At 42.2% G+C, this 19,531-nt stretch overlaps 2 protein-coding genes across 3 annotated transcripts; both read left to right on the top strand.

Moving 5' to 3' along the window:
- Positions 1–273: 273 nt before the first annotated feature.
- Positions 274–3,229, top strand: LOC311109031 (F-box/SPRY domain-containing protein 1). Of its 2 annotated transcripts, none has more exons than XM_084151815.1 (3): positions 274–664; positions 1,104–1,460; positions 1,872–3,229. In XM_084151815.1, exons 1-3 carry the CDS (start codon positions 347–349, stop codon positions 2,076–2,078), a joined length of 882 nt encoding a protein of 293 aa, XP_084007941.1. In that variant the 5' UTR covers positions 274–346; the 3' UTR covers positions 2,079–3,229. The 2 variants fall into 2 exon arrangements, with proteins under 2 accessions (XP_084007941.1, XP_084007942.1); XM_084151816.1 differs by having other exon boundaries at positions 1,893–3,220.
- Positions 3,230–5,894: 2,665 nt separating this feature from the next.
- On the top strand, positions 5,895–18,747 carry LOC311109155 (transforming growth factor beta activator LRRC33-like). The gene is made up of 3 exons (XM_084151978.1): positions 5,895–5,962; positions 9,146–9,266; positions 15,867–18,747. The coding sequence occupies exons 2-3, from the start codon at positions 9,159–9,161 to the stop codon at positions 17,832–17,834; spliced, it is 2,076 nt and encodes a 691-aa protein (XP_084008104.1). The 5' UTR covers positions 5,895–5,962; positions 9,146–9,158; the 3' UTR covers positions 17,835–18,747.
- The last annotated feature ends 784 nt before the right edge of the window (positions 18,748–19,531 follow it).

The raw sequence follows: 19,531 nt of genomic DNA on the forward strand, positions 1-19,531 counted from the left end.
TACACCTGTTGTAATTTTCAAGACAAAACGTTGTTTATGGGATTATCTCTGTCTCCTTCTTTATAATTGAAGATTGCAGATAAGAATAAATATTTAATTTAGATTAATTTAGAAATGCATGATTTATCATTGCCATTCAAATATTTTTGGGACCTGACTGGATTTCGCGTTTGTCTTCCTACTTTACCAACCCGGTCTGGGTCCATCGAATTAAATGCATAACAATATCACCGCCGTGATTTAGCTAGTATCGTGTTGTTAGAAATGGTCCATTTTAATTCATTTTAGTTAATAATTTATGCTGTAAAAACACCGTTCATCAATCGGTGAACTCAATTGAGCAGATATGTCGGGAGCAGCCGCTGAAGGGGCGTCCTCTTGCATTGGCGCAGCCGCTGCCAGTTGTAACTCAGCTGGGTTGTCCTATGTTGCAGCGGGCGGAGGAGTGGGAATAGCAGGCAGGCTTCCTAGTCGGGTTCTGGAGCATGTGTTCTCCTATCTGGACTTGTATGATTTGATGCGGTGCTCGTTGGTGTGCTGGCACTGGAACAACTGCCTCGCGGATGAGAACAGCGAGGTGTGGCGGAGTCTGTGCGCTCGCTCTCTTAGTGAAGAGGCACTGCGCTCCGACATTCTCTGCAATCTGACAACATACAAGGGAAAGGTAGCTAACGTTTGTTTACCATTTGAAGACCAAAGTGAAGGCCTATAGCTGTTGTTACAGACTTTGATTTCAATCCAGAAGATACCACATTGTGAAAAGCTCACAAACCCACTTTCAGCACACATTAACTTGCCATTCAATCATAGCCTAGGATACTCATCAATGGTATGAGTTACCATGTCTGTCATGCACAGACTAGTGGCTAGCCGTCTATACACACACGCCCAGTTGTTTATTTATGCAGCAACGCCAGCATTAAATAAGAGCCATAAGCATGGTGCAATAATTTCTTGAATTAGATGATATTTTAAGTAAAATGGAATAGCAATGATTTTTAGTTGCTGGTATGCATGTTGATTCTGCTCTTAATCACTTGGATTGATGTCTTGATCCTCTTCAAAACCATAACACATCTTTGTTTGCTTCTCCTGTCCTGCAGCTCAAGTCCTACCAGCACGCTCTGAGTTCCCATGACTGCTCACGCAACGTCTACGTGAAGAAGAACGGCTTCACCCTTCACCGCAACCCCATCGCCCAGAGCACAGACGGAGCCCGCGGCAAGATCGGCTTCTCTAAGGGCCGCCATGCCTGGGAGATCTGGTGGGAGGGGCCCCTGGGGACCGTGGCGGTGATTGGCATTGCCACCAAGCGTGCTGCCATGCAATGCCAGGGCTACGTGGCCCTCCTGGGCAGTGACGACCAGAGCTGGGGCTGGAATCTGGTGGATAACAACCTGCTCCACAACGGGGAGGTCAACGGGAACTTCCCTCAGTGCAACAATGCACCCAAATACCAGGTAGGTTAACAACGTGTTTCTCCTGGGTCGTATTCATAAGTGCACATCGTAGCAAAACGTTTTGCAACAGAAAACAACAGCTAGTTTAGTGCCGGAGTTCAGGGACTTCGTCACCATGGGGTTGGCTGCAGACAGAGGAATAGACAACATATCTGTATGCATGAACTAAAATGTCCTATTGAAGCTCTAAGCCATTGTTTTAGGCCGATGACCCATCCCAATGAAGTGATTCTAGTTGAAATATTAGATAAACATTTGTGGGATGTTAGGCCTGTGCAGTAGAACGCATGACAAGAAGAACGCTACCTTAAATTAGAAGTTCTCTTAACAGTAATCATGTATTAATTGTAGGGTTAAAGTGAAGCCATTTGCTGTATTGTAGCTGTTACTTATTGTTATATTACTTTCTAGTGTAATGGTGTCCGTCCACAGATCGGGGAGAGGATACGAGTGATTCTTGACATGGATGACAAGACCCTGGCCTTCGAGAGAGGCTTTGAGTTTCTGGGAGTGGCCTTCCGAGGGCTGCCCAAAGCCTGCCTCTTCCCGGCCGTCTCAGCTGTCTATGGCAACACTGAGGTGACCATGGTCTACCTGGGCAAGCCTCTGGATGGGTAGCACCGCCACAAGACCAGCCGGTGCCATGTCACATCAGGTGTGCCAAGGATAATGACTGATGGTTGGCACTGAGAGGACTCTAAACGAACATTCCACAACCACAGGAATGGAAGAGGGTTTGACCAGGGTGGGGGAAGTGATCATTGATGGACAAGAGGGGAGGAGGGTGGGGGACCAGGGGTTGTTTCAAAAGTGTTTCTGTCTCAACATGGATCCTATCCACTTCAGCTGCTGGACCATTTTATTTACAGTACAGGAGGACTTGACTTCTTTTTTATGTTATTTTATGAAGTAACAACACTGAGTCCTGTTTTATTATGTCTGTTCCTATGAGGCAAAACCAAATATGAACTGTGGCAAATAAAGACAGAAATCACAAATCATCATAATGATAATAATGTATATGTGACAATGCAAGCTGTAACATTTCTAGAGCACACGTGTAACTGCCATGGATGGAACAGCAAGGGGGACACTTCAGAGGAATATACCGTATGGGACACTTGGAAAAGACTGCTTCAGTAGAAAAGCTAGTCATTGCAGTATAACTGAAACGTCTCCTCTCCAGATACATTGTATAGGAGAGCAGAAGTGAGGAGACTACGCTATTTTCTGTTCAATGCTACTGTGAATCCATTTTAATTGTGGTGGTATTCATCATAGTATTTCATTATATTTATTTCTAGGTTTTAATCCATGGTACTATTGAAGAGGTCATGGAACCTTAAAAATAAAGTCTACCTGGTGCCAGTCTGTAATTGATTGAATGATGTTTCATAATGCTTCCACAAGAGGGCAATCATTGACTTCTATATAAAATAAGAACCACCCACTGACATTTTAATATGCCTTTATTTTACTTACTTCCCAAATTGTCTTTAGTCATATTGTACTCTCCTTTTATCTACAGTCAAATGATTTCTGTTTTGTCTGACTTTCTCATACAGTTGGTGTTTGTGGGCTGAATTAACTGCAGCATAGTGTAGGTCTCTAGGTCATTTCCGATGCCCCAGGTTATCTTAAGTAAAGCAGGTGAAAAGTGGTGCCAGGTTTCTGATATATACTGACCAACAATATAAATGCAACATGTTAGTGTTGGTCCCATGTTTCATGAGCTGAAATAAAAGATCCCATGAATGTTCCATACTCACAAAAAGCTTAATTTTCTCAAATGTTGTGCACATTTGTTTACATCCCTGTTAGTGAGCATTTCTCCTTTGCCAAGATAATCCATCCACCTGACAGATGTGGCATATCAAGAAGCTAATTAAACAGCATGATCATTACACAGGTGCACCTTGCGCTGGGGACAATAAAAGGCCACTCTAAAATGTGCAGTTTTGTCACACAATACAATGCCACAGATGTCTCAAGTTTTCAGGGAGCGTGCAATTGGCAAACTGACTGCAGGAATATCCACCAGAACTGTTGCCAGAGAATTGAATGTTATTTTCTCTACCATAGGCAGCCTCCAACGTTGTTTTAGAGAATTTGGCAGTGTGTCCAACTGGCCTCACAACCGCAGACAACATGTAACCATTCTAGGCCAGGACCTCCACATCCGGCTTCTTCCCCTGCTGGATCGTCTGAGACCAGTCACCCGGACAGCTGATGAAACTGTGGGTTTGCACAACTGAAGAATTTCTGCACAAACTGTCAGAAACCGTCTCAGGGAAGCTCAGCTGCGTGATCGTTGTCCTCACCAGGGTCTTGACCTGACTGCAGTTCTGCGTCATAACCGACTTCAGTGGGCAAATGCTCACCTTCGATGGCCACTGACACGCTGGAGAAGTGTGCTCTTCATGGATGAATCTTGATTTCAACTGTACCGGGCAGATGGCAGACTGTGTGTGGCATCATGTGGGCGACCGGTTTGCTGATGTCAGCGTTGTGAACAGAGTGCCCCATGGTGGCGGTGGGGTTATAGTATGGACAGGCATAAGCTACGGACAACAAACACAATTGCATTTTATCGATGGCAATTTGAATGCACAGAGACACCGTGACGAGATCCTGAGGCCCATTGTCGTGCCATACATCCACCACCATCCCCTCATGTTTCAGCATGATAATGCACGGCCCCATGTCGCAAGGATCTGTACACAATTCATAGAAGCTAAAAATGTCCCAGTTCTTCCATGGCCTGCATACTCACCAGACATGTCACCCATTGAGCATGTTTGGGATGCTCTGGATCGACGTGTACGACAGCGTGTTCCACAGCCAACATTCAACAGTCCACAATCAACAGCCTGATGAACTCTATACGAAGGAGATGTGTCACGCTGCATGAGGCAAATGGTGGTCACCTCAGATACTGACTGGTTCTTATCCACACCCCTACCTTCTTTTTTAAGGTATCTGTGACCAACAGATGCATATCTGTATTCCCAGTCATGTGAAATCCATCGATTAGGGCCTAGTCAATTTATTTCAGTTGACTGATTTCCTTATACAAACTGTAATTGTTGCATGTTGCGTTTATATTTTTGTTCAGTGTAGTTTGCCACAATATATCAGTTTGTCAAGCTTCCTGGGTGTGTGTGTTTTAACCACATGAAAGCTTAGCATGTCAGTGGTGTTCTACCTCAATGCTACACACACACACAACATACACACAGGGAACATGAGGGATGTCTGTGTGTGTAGTTAGTACTGTGTACAGTTTTTAAAACAAGGCATAAATGTGTCTTATTAAAAGGGATATTGGAAGAAAAGAGATCTAGGCCTAATATTTGAAGTGAGGCTAAGCCTATGAAAAATTAATGGCAACTGAATTCATGAATTCAACTGAGCGTAAAGCTGGTTTCAGCTGCCAATCACTTAATCAAGTCAGAAATGAGAGTGAGAGGAGAGAACTCATAGCATGAAAACAGGAAGGAAGCCCCAACAAATCACCACTGCAATGGTAGCTCCATCACTTCCTGATTCTAATTCCAGAACTATGGGAAAATACATGACACAAACTACGCTGTAGGCCACAGAATGAAACGTGATTACCTGTACTTTCTCAATGTGTGTAGTGGAGATAGAGAGAGCGCATGGGCTGCACCAATTTTAATTTGTTTTGAGGGAAACACGTATGTCATGGTCAGTAAGACCACAACCAGATACTAGGCTACGGAAAAAAAGCTGTTTCTCTTCCAATGGTTCATGGTAAATGAGAGGGATGGTTGAGTATGATGTGTCAAAGTAGCTGAACTAATTGCCAAGAATCAAATCTTTCTCTTCGCTGTTGCAAAAGTGTCAGCTAGGCAGGAAGGGTGTGAGTGTTGAGTGGTTTCCTCTGTAGTATCTGATGTTCAGAAACAGGAGTGAGAGGTGAGAATAGGGTTTTTGTCGGTAGGTTTTCGTAGTAGACAAGAGAATCCTACACAAACACATGCACAGACAAATCATGGTGTGGATGGCAGGTGCTTCACATTACTACAGTATTTTTAAAATACTTTGAAAAAGGTATTTTAACCCAGAATTCCCAAATAGAAACAGATACGTGAGAAAGTTGCATTTGATGTAAGCCTTAAGTATCTGCAAATATCATAAGTTGACACTGATGTACTATGGGCATGCATGAAATGCATCACATAAAAATATATTGCATCTTCTAGTTCCAATGCATTATGTGTAATGCAGTACAGGACATGCATGTCTCTGACCAAGGCATGCGAACCTATATGTATGATCTTGCTTGTCCATGTGACTTTGGTTTCCGTTGCTTGCCTGCTTCCGCAAATACAAAAGCACGGCTCCGCTATATTGAGAACACACACGGCTCCACATAGATGAGAACCGATCTACCGACGGACGCTGCGTCGCACAAACCAGAGATATGGTCAGGAGCTCAACCGTCAAGTTGCTAGAAGAACACACACCTAACCACCAGCGTAAGTAGTGGATGCATGGTGCACTGTGCACTTGCTCTATCTGTGTGTGAGCTATTTACACTCAACAGCGTGTAACAAAGTAATGAATGAATAACATCCGCGCAAATGACACTTTTCTCAGTACATACTTGTAATATCAGAACAGAAAGTGTAACTTTGAATTTATTTTCATTCATGCTCTTAGGTCAAAGAATGTTACTTTGTAGCTTAATATCCTTATTTCTAGTCTATGCTAATTCATTGTATTTGTCAATCTGCTTATAAATTTCTAATAAACTATTATTTATTTGTTTATTTCACTATTAGTAAACGTCTTGTAAAGCATTATACTGTGCATTATTTGTTCAGATATTTAATATGTCAATTCAATACTTTGGATTTATAAATAGATTATAGATTATTCATAATTAATGTATTTGATTACTACAGTAGTGGAGAGTTCAAAAGGTACTCGCACTCAAACCATAATAAGGAGTAACCCAAGGAGGCCGAGATGCAAAAATGATATAGGCCTACTTCATTTAATCCATGCTCGAAAGAATACAAAGGGTGACAGTGAAATGTGTTAAAAATAAAACATAAAATAATTTACGTTTCAGACAAGCATGTATTCAATTAAGTATATTATTTTTGCATCTCAGCCTCCTTGGGTTATTCATTTTCATGGTTTGAGTGCGAGTACCTTTTGAACTCTCTGTATATACAGTGAGGGAAAAAAAGTATTTGATCCCCTGCTGATTTTGCCCACTGACAAAGAAATTATCAGTCTATAATTGTAATGATAGGTTTATTTGAACAGTGAGAGACAGAATAACAACAACAAAAAACAGAAAAACGCATGTCAAAAATGTTATAAATTGATTTGCATTTTAATGAGGGAAATAAGTATTTGACCCCTCTGCAAAACATGATTTAGTACTTGGTGGCAAAACCCTTGTTGGCAATCACAGAGGTCAGACGTTTCTTGTAGTTGGCCACCAGGTTTGCACACATCTCAGGAGGGATTTTGTCCCCCTTCTCTTTGCAGATATTCTCCAAGTCATTAAGGTTTCGAGGCTGACGTTTGGCAACTCGAACCTTCAGCTCCCTCCACAGATTTTCTATGGGATTAAGGTCTGGAGACTGGCTAGGCCACTCCAGGACCTTAATGTGCTTCTTCTTGAGCCACTCCTTTGTTGCCTTGGCCGTGTGTTTTGGGTCATTGTCATGCTGGAATACCCATCCACGACCCATTTTCAATGCCCTGGCTGAGGGAAGGAGGTTCTCACCCAAGATTTGACGGTACATGGCCCCGTCCATCGTCCCTTTGATGCGGCGAAGTTGTCCTGTCCCCTTAGCAGAAAAACACCCCCAAAGCATAATGTTTCCACCTCCATGTTTGATGTGGGGATGGTGTTCTTGGGGTCATAGGCAGCATTCCTCCTCCTCCAAACACGGCGAGTTGAGTTGATGCCAAAGAGCTCAATTTTGGTCTCATCTGACCACAACACTTTCACCCAGTTCTCCTCTGAATCATTCAGATGTTCATTGGCAAACTTCAGACGGGCCTGTATATGTGCTTTCTTGAGCAGGGGGACCTTGCAGGCGCTGCAGGATTTCAGTCCTTCACGGCGTAGTGTGTTACCAATTGTTTTCTTGGTGACTATGGTCCCAGCTGCCTTGAGATCATTGACAAGATCCTCCCGTGTAGTTCTGGGCTGATTCCTCACCGTTCTCATGATCATTGCAACTCCACGAGGTGAGATCTTGCATGGAGCCCCAGGCCGAGGGAGATTGACAGTTATTTAGTGTTTCTTCCATTTGCGAATAATTGCACCAACTGTTGTCACCTTCTCACCAAGCTGCTTGGCGATGGTCTTGTAGCCCATTCCAGCCTTGTGTAGGTCTACAATCTTGTCCCTGACATCCTTGGAGAGCTCTTTGGTCTTGGCCATGGTGGAGAGTTTGGAATCTGATTGATTGATTGCTTCTGTGGACAGGTGTCTTTTATACAGGTAACAAGCTGAGATTAGGAGTACTTCCTTTAAGAGTGTGCTCCTGATCTCAGCTCGTTACCTGTATAAAAGACACATGGGAGCCAGAAATCTTTCTGATTGAGAGGGGGTCAAATGTTTATTTCCCTCATTAAAATGCAAATCAATTTATAACATTTTTGACATGCGTTTTTCTGGATTTGTTTGTTGTTATTCTGTCTCTCACTGTTCAAATAAACCTACCATTAAAATTATAGACTGATCATTTCTTTGTCAGTGGGCGAACGTACAAAATCAGCAGGGGATCAAATACTTTTTTCCCTCACTGTACAGTATTATTTCTCATACGCACCGGTCACCTTTGTTTTTAGCCTGAGCGCAAACCCTCATACTGTCTTATTACTACAGTAGTGCACATAGGATAACACAACTTATTATGTAACATATATTTCCAACAGAGAATAGTGGAATTGACCTATGTGCCACATAGATTTGATAGAATTTTTCAGATTTGATGGTTACAGTATGAAAAGCATTAATTGAATGCTTATCAAGGTTAAAAGATAACGGAGATATACAGCTGTTATTCTATTCGTATGGGTGAGAGACTGCGTTGGTGTTGTATTGTCTGGCATACACTCAGTGGCCAGTTTATTAGGTACATCCATCTAGTATCAGGTCGGACCCCCCTTTGCCTCCAGAACAGCCTGAATTTTTTGCGGCTTGAAAACGTTGCTCAATTGGTATCAATTGGTGTGCCAGGAAAACATTCCCCATACCATTACACCACCGCCACCAGCCTGTACCGTTGACACCAGGCAGGATGGGGCCATGAGCTCATGCTGTTTACGCCAAATCCTGACTCTGCCATCATCATGACGCAACAGAAACCGGGATTCGTCGGACCAGGCAATGTTTTTCCACTCCTCAATTGTCCAGTGTTGGTGATCGCGTGCCCACTGGAACCACTTCTTCTTGTTTTTAGCTGATAGGAGTGGAACCCGGTGTGGTCATCTGCTGCAATAGCCCATCTGTGGCAAGGATCGACAAGTTGTACTGCGCCGTTATTTGCCTGTTTGTGGGCTGCCTGGACAACTTGCACAATTCTTGCCATTCTCCTTCGACTTCTCATCAACGAGTTTGGGAAACCATAGACTACCTCTCCTTTTCTGAGTCTCAGTCCTCTCCTGCTCCCTTCTCTCCTCCACAGTGAGGATGTTAAGATGCCCATCCACGGCCTCCTCCCTACCCTGATCTGTCTCACCCTCTGGCCCCTGTGGAGCCTGCTGATGCCCGCCCTCTGCCACCCTCACCACAGCCCCTGCAGACTGGTAAGAGCTAAACTTCTTGAACAAGTTATTAGAGTGTAGAGGAAGCAAATATACACTCTAAAAAGAAAATGTTCCTGGAGGCACCTGCAGGGGTTCCTCAGATTGCAACACCAGCGAAACCCATAAAGGTGCCTCCAGGAACCTTTTCCCTGAGGAACCTTTTAGGGTTTTAAGGATACTGTAGGAACCGTTTATGTCCCGGCATTCTATTATGAATAATATAAATAATAATACTATTAACAATAGTAATAATACAAATAACATTGAGTGGCACACTTGTAAAGTCACAAATTAATTTGATTGACCTTGAAATTCACATAAATCCAAATATGCAATCAATAAAGTACAATGCCAAACGTTGACAAACATTCATATTTAATGTGATCTACAGCAAGATAGGAGCCTATACTAATCTGAATCTTGTGAGAAAATACAATAATTATTGTCATCAACTATACAAATCAAAATACCTAATTTTACTGATAGAAATGATATGTTTAGACACATGGAGAATATTTCACAGGTCAATAATAAAACTGATAGGCATGTAGAGACACTAACCAAGCATTAGCACATTGAATAACAGCTTTTCTAAGTGGTTTCTAAATTGTATACAGTGGGGGTCTGAAATTATTGGCACCCTTGATAAAGATGTGCAAAAATGACTATAAAATAAATAATTCAAATACTAAGCTACATTGTATGCTCAAAAAAAGGGGAAATTATATATTATTTTATACTAATACAATTGCTCAGAGAAAGAGATTGTTTAAAATGATTGACACCCCTGTTTTCAATACCTTTCAATACTTCACCTTGCGAGGATAAGGGCACTGAGCCTTTTTCTAAAATGTTTTATGAGTTGGAGAACACATTGGGAGGGATCTTAGACCATTCCTGTAAAGAGTGTGATAGAAGGAGTCAGGCGCAGGAGGGTAAATCACCAAATACAGAGTTTATTCTGTCGTACACAATTGCGCTGGATAGCGACAAACGAAAACAGGCACAGGGGAAACTATCTACCCTGGCAATACACGGTACGGGATACTCCAACAATATACAGGCACAGGGGAAATATCTACCCTGGCAATACACGGTACGGGATACTCCAACAATATACAGGCACAGGGGAAATATCTACCCCGGCAATACAAGGTGCGAGTAGCTCCACCGAGCTACACTACTCTCACAATAAACAATCACCCACAAGGACAAGGGGGCAGAGGGAACACTTATACACGGACTAATGAGGGGATAAGAACCAGGTGTGTGTAATTGACAAGACAAGACAAATGGAATGATGATATATGGAGCGGCAGTGGCTAGTAAGCCGGTGACGACGAACGCCGAAGCCTGCCTGAACAAGGAGGGGAGGCAGCCTCGGCGGAAGTCGTAACAATTCCTCCATACAGAATCTTTCTAGATCCTTGATATAATTCGATCTGCGCTTATGGACTGCCTTCTTCAATTCAAACCACAGGTTTTCAATGGGTTTCAGGTCTTTGCAAAAATGTAAATGTTGTGGCCAATTACATTTTTTTGTGTGCTTGGGGTTATTGTCTTGCTGGAAGAGCCACTCCTGGCAGAGGCAACCAGGTTTTTGGCTAAAATATCCTGGTACTGGGTATAGTTCATGATGTCGTTGACCTTAACAAGGGCCCAAGGACCAGTGGAAGCAAAAATACCACCACCATATTTTACAGTAGGTATGGGGTTATTTTCTGCTCATGCATGCTCATCTCGACACCAAACCCACAACTGCTGTGAGTGGCCAAAGAGTTCTATTTTCATGTCATCCAACAAATGTAAACTCCTGGAGTTTGCTAAACAGCGTTGGCACTTGGATTGGAAGTGATGCTTTGGTCAGATGACATGAAAATAGAGCTCTTTGGCCAAGCACATCAGTCGTGGGTTTGACGTCGAAATGAGAATACATCCGGAAAAAATCCCACAACAATAAAACATGTAGGTACCTACACAGGAACACCGGCGACCCTGGGACCCCCCATCATACGTTAGCAAAAATATCACAATCCAAGTCTCAAATGTCTCAAGGCTTAAAAATAATTTTTTAACCTGTCTCCTCTCCTTCATCTACACTGATTGAAGTGGATTTAACAGGTGACATCAATAAGGGATCATAGCTTTCACCTGGATTCACCTGGTCAGTCTAGTTATGGAAAGAGCAGCTGTTCCTAATGTTTTGTACATTCAGTGTATATTTCCACACTATGAGGTTGGAATAATACTGTGAAATTGTGAAAATTATGATAATGCGCTTTCAGTGTAAGAGCTGTTTGAAAAGACCGCCTGAAATTTCTGCCTGTTTTGATGGGAGTGAATGCGGTGAATTAGTTCATAGACTATTAAGAAAGAGTTCCAAACCTCTCTGCCAATAACAGCACATTTTCAGTTTTCCCCTCCCCACTCAAACCACTCCCAGACATTCCTAGCAAAATTATTGCTTTAGAAATTGCTCTTGCTAAGAAGAAATGTTTGTTTATTTTTTACCATTTTAATTTCAAACAATCACAGCAAGGTACTTAATTGTGACCCAGAAATGATTTGATATTGATATGGATTGAATTAAATTTAAATTTAATTAAATTATGGTTTGGTTAAATGAACCAGTTTGATTAATTCAGTCCATATTTAAAGCCAAAGTTCAGTATTCTATGAGCCAGGTGAAACTGTAATCCACAGCCACTACAAACTTCAGCTAACTTTAGCCACAGCTAGCTAACAATCAATGGAAGTGATAGCTGCAACCGGTTGATTTCAGTGAATATAAAAAAATCCTCCTCATGCTCCTAGCCTACATTGGAAAGTACATAGACTTTTTGTTTATAAAAAAAAAAAAAACCTGGGGCCTCCCGAGTGGTGCAGCGGTCTAAGGCACTGCATCACAGTGCTTGAGGTGTCACTACAGACCCGGGTTCGTTCCTAGGCTATGTCACAACCGGCCGTGACCGGGAGTCCCATAGGGCGGTGCACAATTGGCCCAGCGTCATCCGGGTTAGGGGAGGGTTTGGCCGTGGGGGCTTTACTTGGCTCATTGCGCTCCAGCGACTCTTTATGGTGGGCCGGGTGCCTGCAGGCTGACTTCGGTCATCAGTTGAACGGTGTTTCCTCCGACACATTGGTGCAGCTGGCTTCCGGGTTATGCTGGCGGGTGTTAAGGAGCGCAGTTTGGCGGGTCATGTTTCGGAGGACGCATGACTCGACCTTCGCCTCTCCCGAGCCCGTTGGGGAGTTGCAGCGATAAAACAAGATCGCAATTGGATATCACGAAAAAGGGGGTAAAAAAATAGTATTTTTTATTCTTGTTTTTACTACCTGCCATGTAGACAGTAGACACACATATAATGAAATAGAAATGCAGAATCCAGCAGAGGGGAAACCCATTTTCACAAAATACTTTTATGATGAGACCACTTAACCTTTACAGAAAGCCAGCAAAAGTCTAAATAAACATAGCAGATTTTACCCATTAGGCCTACTGTACAGGCAGCAGTTTTTCAAAATGGCCACCAACCAGCTCAATGGGACCAAATTAGGCCTAGGTCTACTAAGAGTGGTTTAAATGGCAACAACTATTAAATGGCTTAAATAGCTTGAGACCAAAGACCAAATAAAATTAAACAGAAATCAGAACAGTGAATTACAGTCAAATAGCGAATTCATCCATTAGACAGCTGAATCAACACACGTTTTCTGAAAATGTTTTACTTCACCAAAAAAGCCTCTAAAGTAGTTAAAACAGAAAATGTCCTATTATTATGTTTCTTAATCACTGCACCACACAGACCTTAGGCCTAGCTACTTAAAACAAAGTTACAGAATGAAAACCTTGGCAAAAAACCTGAAACCTATAGATCTAGGGGAGACTGGGGCACAAAGTAACACGGGCACAAAGTAACAACTAAATAGTGTATCTGGGTGATTCTGCAACTTCGGGCACTTTGGCCCTGCAAGATTTCAGAAATTAAAGCATATTGAAACACACTTTTACCAGTATTATAATTGTCTTTGATTTGTCTAGAAACAATATCTGATAATGGCTGCGATCGTGCTATTCAAGAATGTATATATTTTTGTCATTTTTCCAAGACAGCCATAGACAAATGTCATTTCCATCATGTCATTAAACATCAATTTTATTTGAAAATGAAATATCATACAATTTATTTATAACACGTTTCTTATACATTTGTACATTAACTTGTATTGATTTTTAAGGTTTTCCTAATATTAATAATTCAACACGACCCCTGAATGTATAAACTTGCCTTTGTGACAGCTGAAAACATTTATTTATCATGAAAAATTAAAATGTCCACCCAACCGTTTTGTGAGATTATGATAACAACCATATGATTTCCCTATCTACAACAAATCAATCAATGTAAATTATACATAGTATACTCATTTACCTCAAAAATATGGGTGTGGTGGAAAAGACAAGGTGTGGTGGAAATAAAATAAAAAACGTATGAAAACAATATTTTATTGCAAACATTTTGAACTAAAACCATTGTTCAACATATAATTAATATAAGACAAAGTAAGATTCCAAAAGTAGCCGATGGGCAGAGCTCAAGCATTTGTGGTATATCCAAAACAGGTGTGGAGGGTCACCTGCTTGTGAGAATCACCAAAGTGAACTGCCTGGATTTCTCTGGTGTATTTACACAGGTAGTTCTCTGCAAAGTCAATATGCACGATGATCTCCTCTTTCCGCAGATTCTCTTTTAATTCTCTCAGTTTGGAGTATTGGTGTTGAATGTTGTACACGTGTTTTCCCAACTTCTCTTTCAATCCTTTGGAGAAGTCCTCCAGTAGAATCTGCAGTGTGCCACACACCTTTTCTTTTACTGTCAAATGTACAGTGAACTTCTCCATGTTTCTCTCTCTCTTCAGCTTTGTTTTTCCACTCAAACCACCATGTCTGCTCACCAGCATCAAAGTCAGATGTTTAAGCTCTTTTGCTTGGCAAAGGGAGCACTCTCTGTACATGCACTCTTTCTTCAGGTTTTGAAAAATGTATGCACTCACTAACTGTAAGTCGCTATGGATAAGAGCGTCTGCTAAATGACTAAAATGTAAAATGTTCTCACAGCACAAAGACTCAATAAGGTTCTCAATGTAGTTTTTCCACCATGAACTGGAGGTTGGCGTGGGTTTTGCAGAGGCATGTGTCCCTATCCTGGACTGTTGGCTTGACAACCCAAAAAGGATGTCTTTTGCAGAATTCATAGTAGGAAATTTGAATATCTGAATATTCCATCTTAAACTTCAGATAAAGGAGTATGAAAAATGAATGCACTCACTAACTGTAAGTAGTTCTGGATAAGAGCGTCTGCTAAATGACTAAAATGTAAATGTAAAATGAATTGTTCCATTCAAGAAGCGCTTCTGCTTTTTCTTCTTGTTCCTCGTTAGTGTCCCTTTTCCCTGTTGTTGCTCTACTGTTGTCATCATGTTCATAGAATCTAGTGATTTTCTCTTCTGTGGCTGTGCTAATTCTGTTACACTGCTTTTTCCTGGAGTATTGAAGACTTGTTGGCCTGTTTTCATTTGCCCTCATTGCTTTTGCTGAAAATCAAAATTCTCTGTTTGCGGCTTTGACTAGGCCATACTTTCTCAGGATGTTGCCTCTGAGCATTTTTGAAGCCACTTGTTTGTCCTTGGCACTGCGCATGTTTTGATACTTTTGCTTTAACTCTGCAATGATGGCATTTTGAAACAATAAAATCCTTCTCAAGTGATTTGATATTGAGATAAAAATGGCTGCATTGGTACTTTAAGAAATAAGTTGACATAATTAGAAATAAGATATTCTCCTCTTTTCTACTGTAGGTACTGTATGTAATTCAAAATTAGTTTATTCTGTTATGCTAGCGATATTCCTTTTTTTTATGCTCTCTCACAATGTGTTCTCCAACTCATAAAACATTTCAGAAAAAGGCTCAGTGCCGTTATCCTTGCAAGGTAAGCTATTGAAAGGTACTAAACAAATGATTACTTGTTAAACAAAATCTCTTTCTCTGAGCAATTGTATTAGTATAAAATAATATAATTTCTACTTTTTCAGGGCATACAACATAGCTCAGTATTTGAAATATTTATTTTATACATTTTTGCTAATCTTTATCAAGGGTGTCAATAATTTCAGGCCCCACAGTAACTCTCAATACAAAAATACAAAAAACATACAATAAAATACCATGTAAAAAAGTTCCTTTGAATTATGAACTTCAGAGCTTGTGGTTCTCACTGAAAGCTGTGAAAAAGTGCCTGATGACATCTTCATAAGAAATGCAGCATACACTCTGGTTTCTGAAGGGAAGAGAGAGCATAAGTTACCACAATAGATATAAGAAAAGGTAATTCTATCATGGAAACAGCTACTACTGCTGGTTCTCAGGGTTTCCGTTCATGCATACATTAAATACTTTTATCCGTCGTATACTCTCTGGTCTGATTTGTGGTATAATACCTTTTTTCTTTGCTGTTTAAAGTATTTTAACATATAAAATGAAGTATTTGAAATTGTATTGATCTCGCATACACTTAATTTCTCTCCCTTTCTTTTTACAGACCCAAAAGACTGCTCTCTGTAGTAAAAGTGAGATCTCATCTGTGCCGAGGGACCTACCGGACAACATAGAGGAACTCCACCTGACACATAACCACATTCAGACGCTACAAGATGACTCCCTCTCCCGCTACATCTTCCTTCGCACTCTGAGCTGTGCAGAAAACCGCTTGGAGACAGTGGGGTCAAAGTTCTTTCACAACTCACCTCATCTAGAGAGCCTCAATCTAGCTGCCAATAAACTTCACGTTGGATACCAGCAAACTAGCATGGCGCTGCTCACCCTGTCTGGACTCAGAGTTCTGGATCTGTCAGAAAACCAGCTTACGGATGACATGGCCTCCGTCCTCCTCCAGAATATGACGTCCCTGGAGTACCTCAACCTTTCCAGGAACCTCCTGCAAAGGCTGGACGAAAGCTCCTTCAGCGACCTCCACCAGCTCAGAGAGCTGGACCTGCAGAGGAACATGCTGTTTGAGATCGTTGGGGCCTTCGATCACCTGCACAAGCTCCAGAAACTAAACCTGGCCTTCAACTACCTGCCCTGCCTTGTGGACTTCAACATGACCCAGCTGGTTGTGCTCAACGCCAGTCACAACGTCATTGAGTGGTTCATAGCCAACCAGGACCTCCAGGAAACCTTCCAGCTGGAGACCCTGGATCTCACCGACAACAACCTCCTTTTCTTCCCCTTCCTGCCCACCCAGAGCCGCCTGAGGAACCTCTATCTGTCCCAGAACATGTTGAGCTTCTACGAACACCTGGCAGACACAGCTGGCTACCTAAACTGGACCACCAGTGTCCAGTTCTACAACCTGAGGGGCAACGTGAGCAATGTCACGGCCCAGCTGTGGGACGAGAGCCTGCACGGCGACATCTCCTCTCTAGACCTGCTGGATCTCAGTGGAAATCAGGTGGGCTACTTCCCCCAAGGGTTTATCAGCAAAATGCCTAGCCTGGCCAGACTCAGGATGCAGACAAACTGTCTCAAGGTTTTAAATCTAACACTGGAAAAACTTCCGGGGACGTTGTACGAGTTGGATTTGAGCAACAATAGATTAACGGAGCTCCATGCTGACCAAGGTAGTTTAAGTGAGTTAGGCAACCTGAGCTATCTCAACCTGAGCCAGAATGGCCTGCAGAGTCTACCTCCTAGACTGTTCTCCTCACTCACCAGCATCAGCTCTGTGGATATCAGCTTTAACAGAGTTGGCATATGCTCCCTTGAGAAAGGGGGCGGGAACATGGGTGGGGGTAACCAATCAGACTGTGTCGTTTGGAGAAACATCATCTCTCTGAGACAGCTCCACCTATCAGGGTGCAACCTGGGGAGGCTGCCGTCGTCAGCGTTCGCAGGGACACCTCTAACACACCTGGAGCTGTCTAATAACCCAGAACTCATCATCGGGCACAGCTCGATAGTAGGCCTCAGCAGAACTTTACACCATCTAGGATTGGGAAACACAGGCCTGAGAGACTTTGACTTCTCTCCTTTCCACTACTTGAAGTCTTTGAACATTTCCAGAAACTCTCTTACTCAGCTCCCTGCTTCACTGCTACACCTGGAGCTGAGGCTGCTGGACCTGAGGGACAACAAACTGAACACTCTCCCCTTAGATCAGGCTAACACATTAGCCTTGAAACTACACACTGTTTTTCTCAATGGAAACACTTTCAACTGCTGCCAGTTGGACTGGTACAGGACATTTGAGAGGGCGAAAACAGTCAATATCATTGACCTCTCAGACATTTCATGTCAGGATCTGACAAAAAGGACACACAGAGTGGTGCTTTTAGACCCTGTAATATGTGGTGGGAGTGAGGAGGAGTCTGTGTACTGGTACATCCTGTTGTTTATCGTACCTGTCCTCTGCCTGGTTGGGATTTCTGTCATCTTCCTGCTCACTTTCAGGCCCAGACTGCTTCCCAAGGCCATTAAAAAGAAATGCTGGAGGCCCACGTCATACTGACATTTCAGTCACCTTCCCTGTGTTGTGGAAGAAAGGTCAAATAATTAAGACAATGTGGTACATTCTGTCCAAGTGTGATGTTTTGCACATGGGTCGTTCCATGTCATTTCAGCAAGCCATGACACCCACCATCTCAGATTGTTCTGAAATCGTTTCTGTAGCTAGAAACAGATAAGATAAGCATTCCGGAAACATTATTTTGTTGAAATATAATTTGATCTCTGAGAAATTGAGCTAATTGTTGGCACCCAAATTGGCCACTTTAATTTATAGGATTCATTATAATATTCAATAATTATAGTACCAAAGTATTTTCTAACAATGAGTAAGACATGAGAAATCCTCACATCAATCCCACCCCAACAATGAGTATATAGTATCAGTTCTCAATGTTTGACAGGTAGTATGGAGCTGCGGCGCCGAGTATTGTTTCTTCATCCTATGTAATTTGGTGATGTTTTTTGTTTTCCTGTTCAGATAAATTAGTCAATGAAGTTAATTTTGCAGAGATCAAATAATATTTAAACAACATAAAGTTGCAGGAATGCTAATGTTATCTGTTTCTAACAACAGAAACAATTTCAGAACAACCTGAGATTTTGAATTTATTGTGTTAGAGGTTTCATGATGCTTGTATCTAAACCAAAGTAGATAATTTTAAGATTGTTCTATATATCAGTTTTGGTCTCTATAAGCTTCAAAATTATTAGGTCCAAAACCTAGCATGAAAGTGCATCCCTGTAGCTGTGTGGGATAATATAGTCAAAATGTTTGCCTTGGGGTAAGTTGAGCCAATGGCCATGGGGTAAGTTGAGTAAATGGTTGAGCCAATGGCAAGTTGACCAAATTAAAAGTGTTTTCTTCCCAGGCGCAGTGGTGATCCGTCATTCAGGGCAGAGCCCCACCAGTTTTGAGCCCCATCTGTTTTCAAATTTTTTTTTTTTTTAATAAAGAAATATATTTTCTTTGTTGCTGCCTGTTTTGCATGTCATTTTGGCATTAATACGTGTCACATATCAGTTTGCGTGTCACATATAAAGCTGCATACAAACATGGTCTCCTTTTTGCTTTCCAAAATGCAGGTGTTTTAGCCTAGCTCAGTGCTTTCTGTGGTGGAGGGGCAGCCAGCTGAAAATACAGAGCGTAGGGGTTGGTAATCTTCTGTAGTTGCGCCATGATTGGCTCAGTGTTCTGTCACTCACGGGGACACTACGTCACCGCAAAATCTACAGGGAGAGCTAGAAAGTTCAAGCCCCCTTGGGTGCTGTCACGCGTGCTGTAGGTGGGTGCAGTGGTGGAATCAAACGCAGGACACCGAAGTATAGTCCAACAGACTTTAGTAAATCTCCAACAAGGAAATACGACAACTCTTGCCCGAAGGCGAAATTACGCACGAAGGCGAACAAAAACAAAAGCGCACTAAACAGGTGCGTAACACTCCAACGCAGTGGAGGGAAGCTCAACCGAGCGAAAATACTAATTAAGCCCTACACACGACAGACCAAAATCAATAACACACAACACTAGACAAACACAACGAGAAACTTATAGGACACTAATTACGCTAAACGAGAACAGGTGTGACAACAAACAGACAAAAGCAAACGAACATGAAACATACAACGGTGGCAGCTAGTATTCCGGAGACAACGAACGCCGAAGCCTGCCCGAACAAGGGAGAGAGGCAGCCTCGGCCG

The sequence above is a fragment of the Coregonus lavaretus genome, assembly GCF_964263955.1.
Source record: "Coregonus lavaretus genome assembly, chromosome: 34".
NCBI classification, from domain to species: Eukaryota; Metazoa; Chordata; class Actinopteri; order Salmoniformes; family Salmonidae; genus Coregonus; species Coregonus lavaretus.

What these genes read in the sequence shown, in the direction of transcription:
- LOC311109031 (XM_084151815.1), top strand. Translation starts at nt 347, where the DNA reads ATGTCGGGAGCAGCCGCTGAAGGGGCGTCCTCTTGCATTGGCGCAGCC. An exon ending in TGACAACATACAAGGGAAAG is followed by an intron (nt 665 to 1,103) that starts GTAGCTAACGTT and finishes CCTGTCCTGCAG; the next exon opens with CTCAAGTCCTACCAGCACGC. An exon ending in ACAATGCACCCAAATACCAG is followed by an intron (nt 1,461 to 1,871) that starts GTAGGTTAACAA and finishes ATTACTTTCTAG; the next exon opens with TGTAATGGTGTCCGTCCACA.
- LOC311109155 (XM_084151978.1), top strand. Translation starts at nt 9,159, where the DNA reads ATGCCCATCCACGGCCTCCTCCCTACCCTGATCTGTCTCACCCTCTGG. An exon ending in ACCACAGCCCCTGCAGACTG is followed by an intron (nt 9,267 to 15,866) that starts GTAAGAGCTAAA and finishes TTCTTTTTACAG; the next exon opens with ACCCAAAAGACTGCTCTCTG.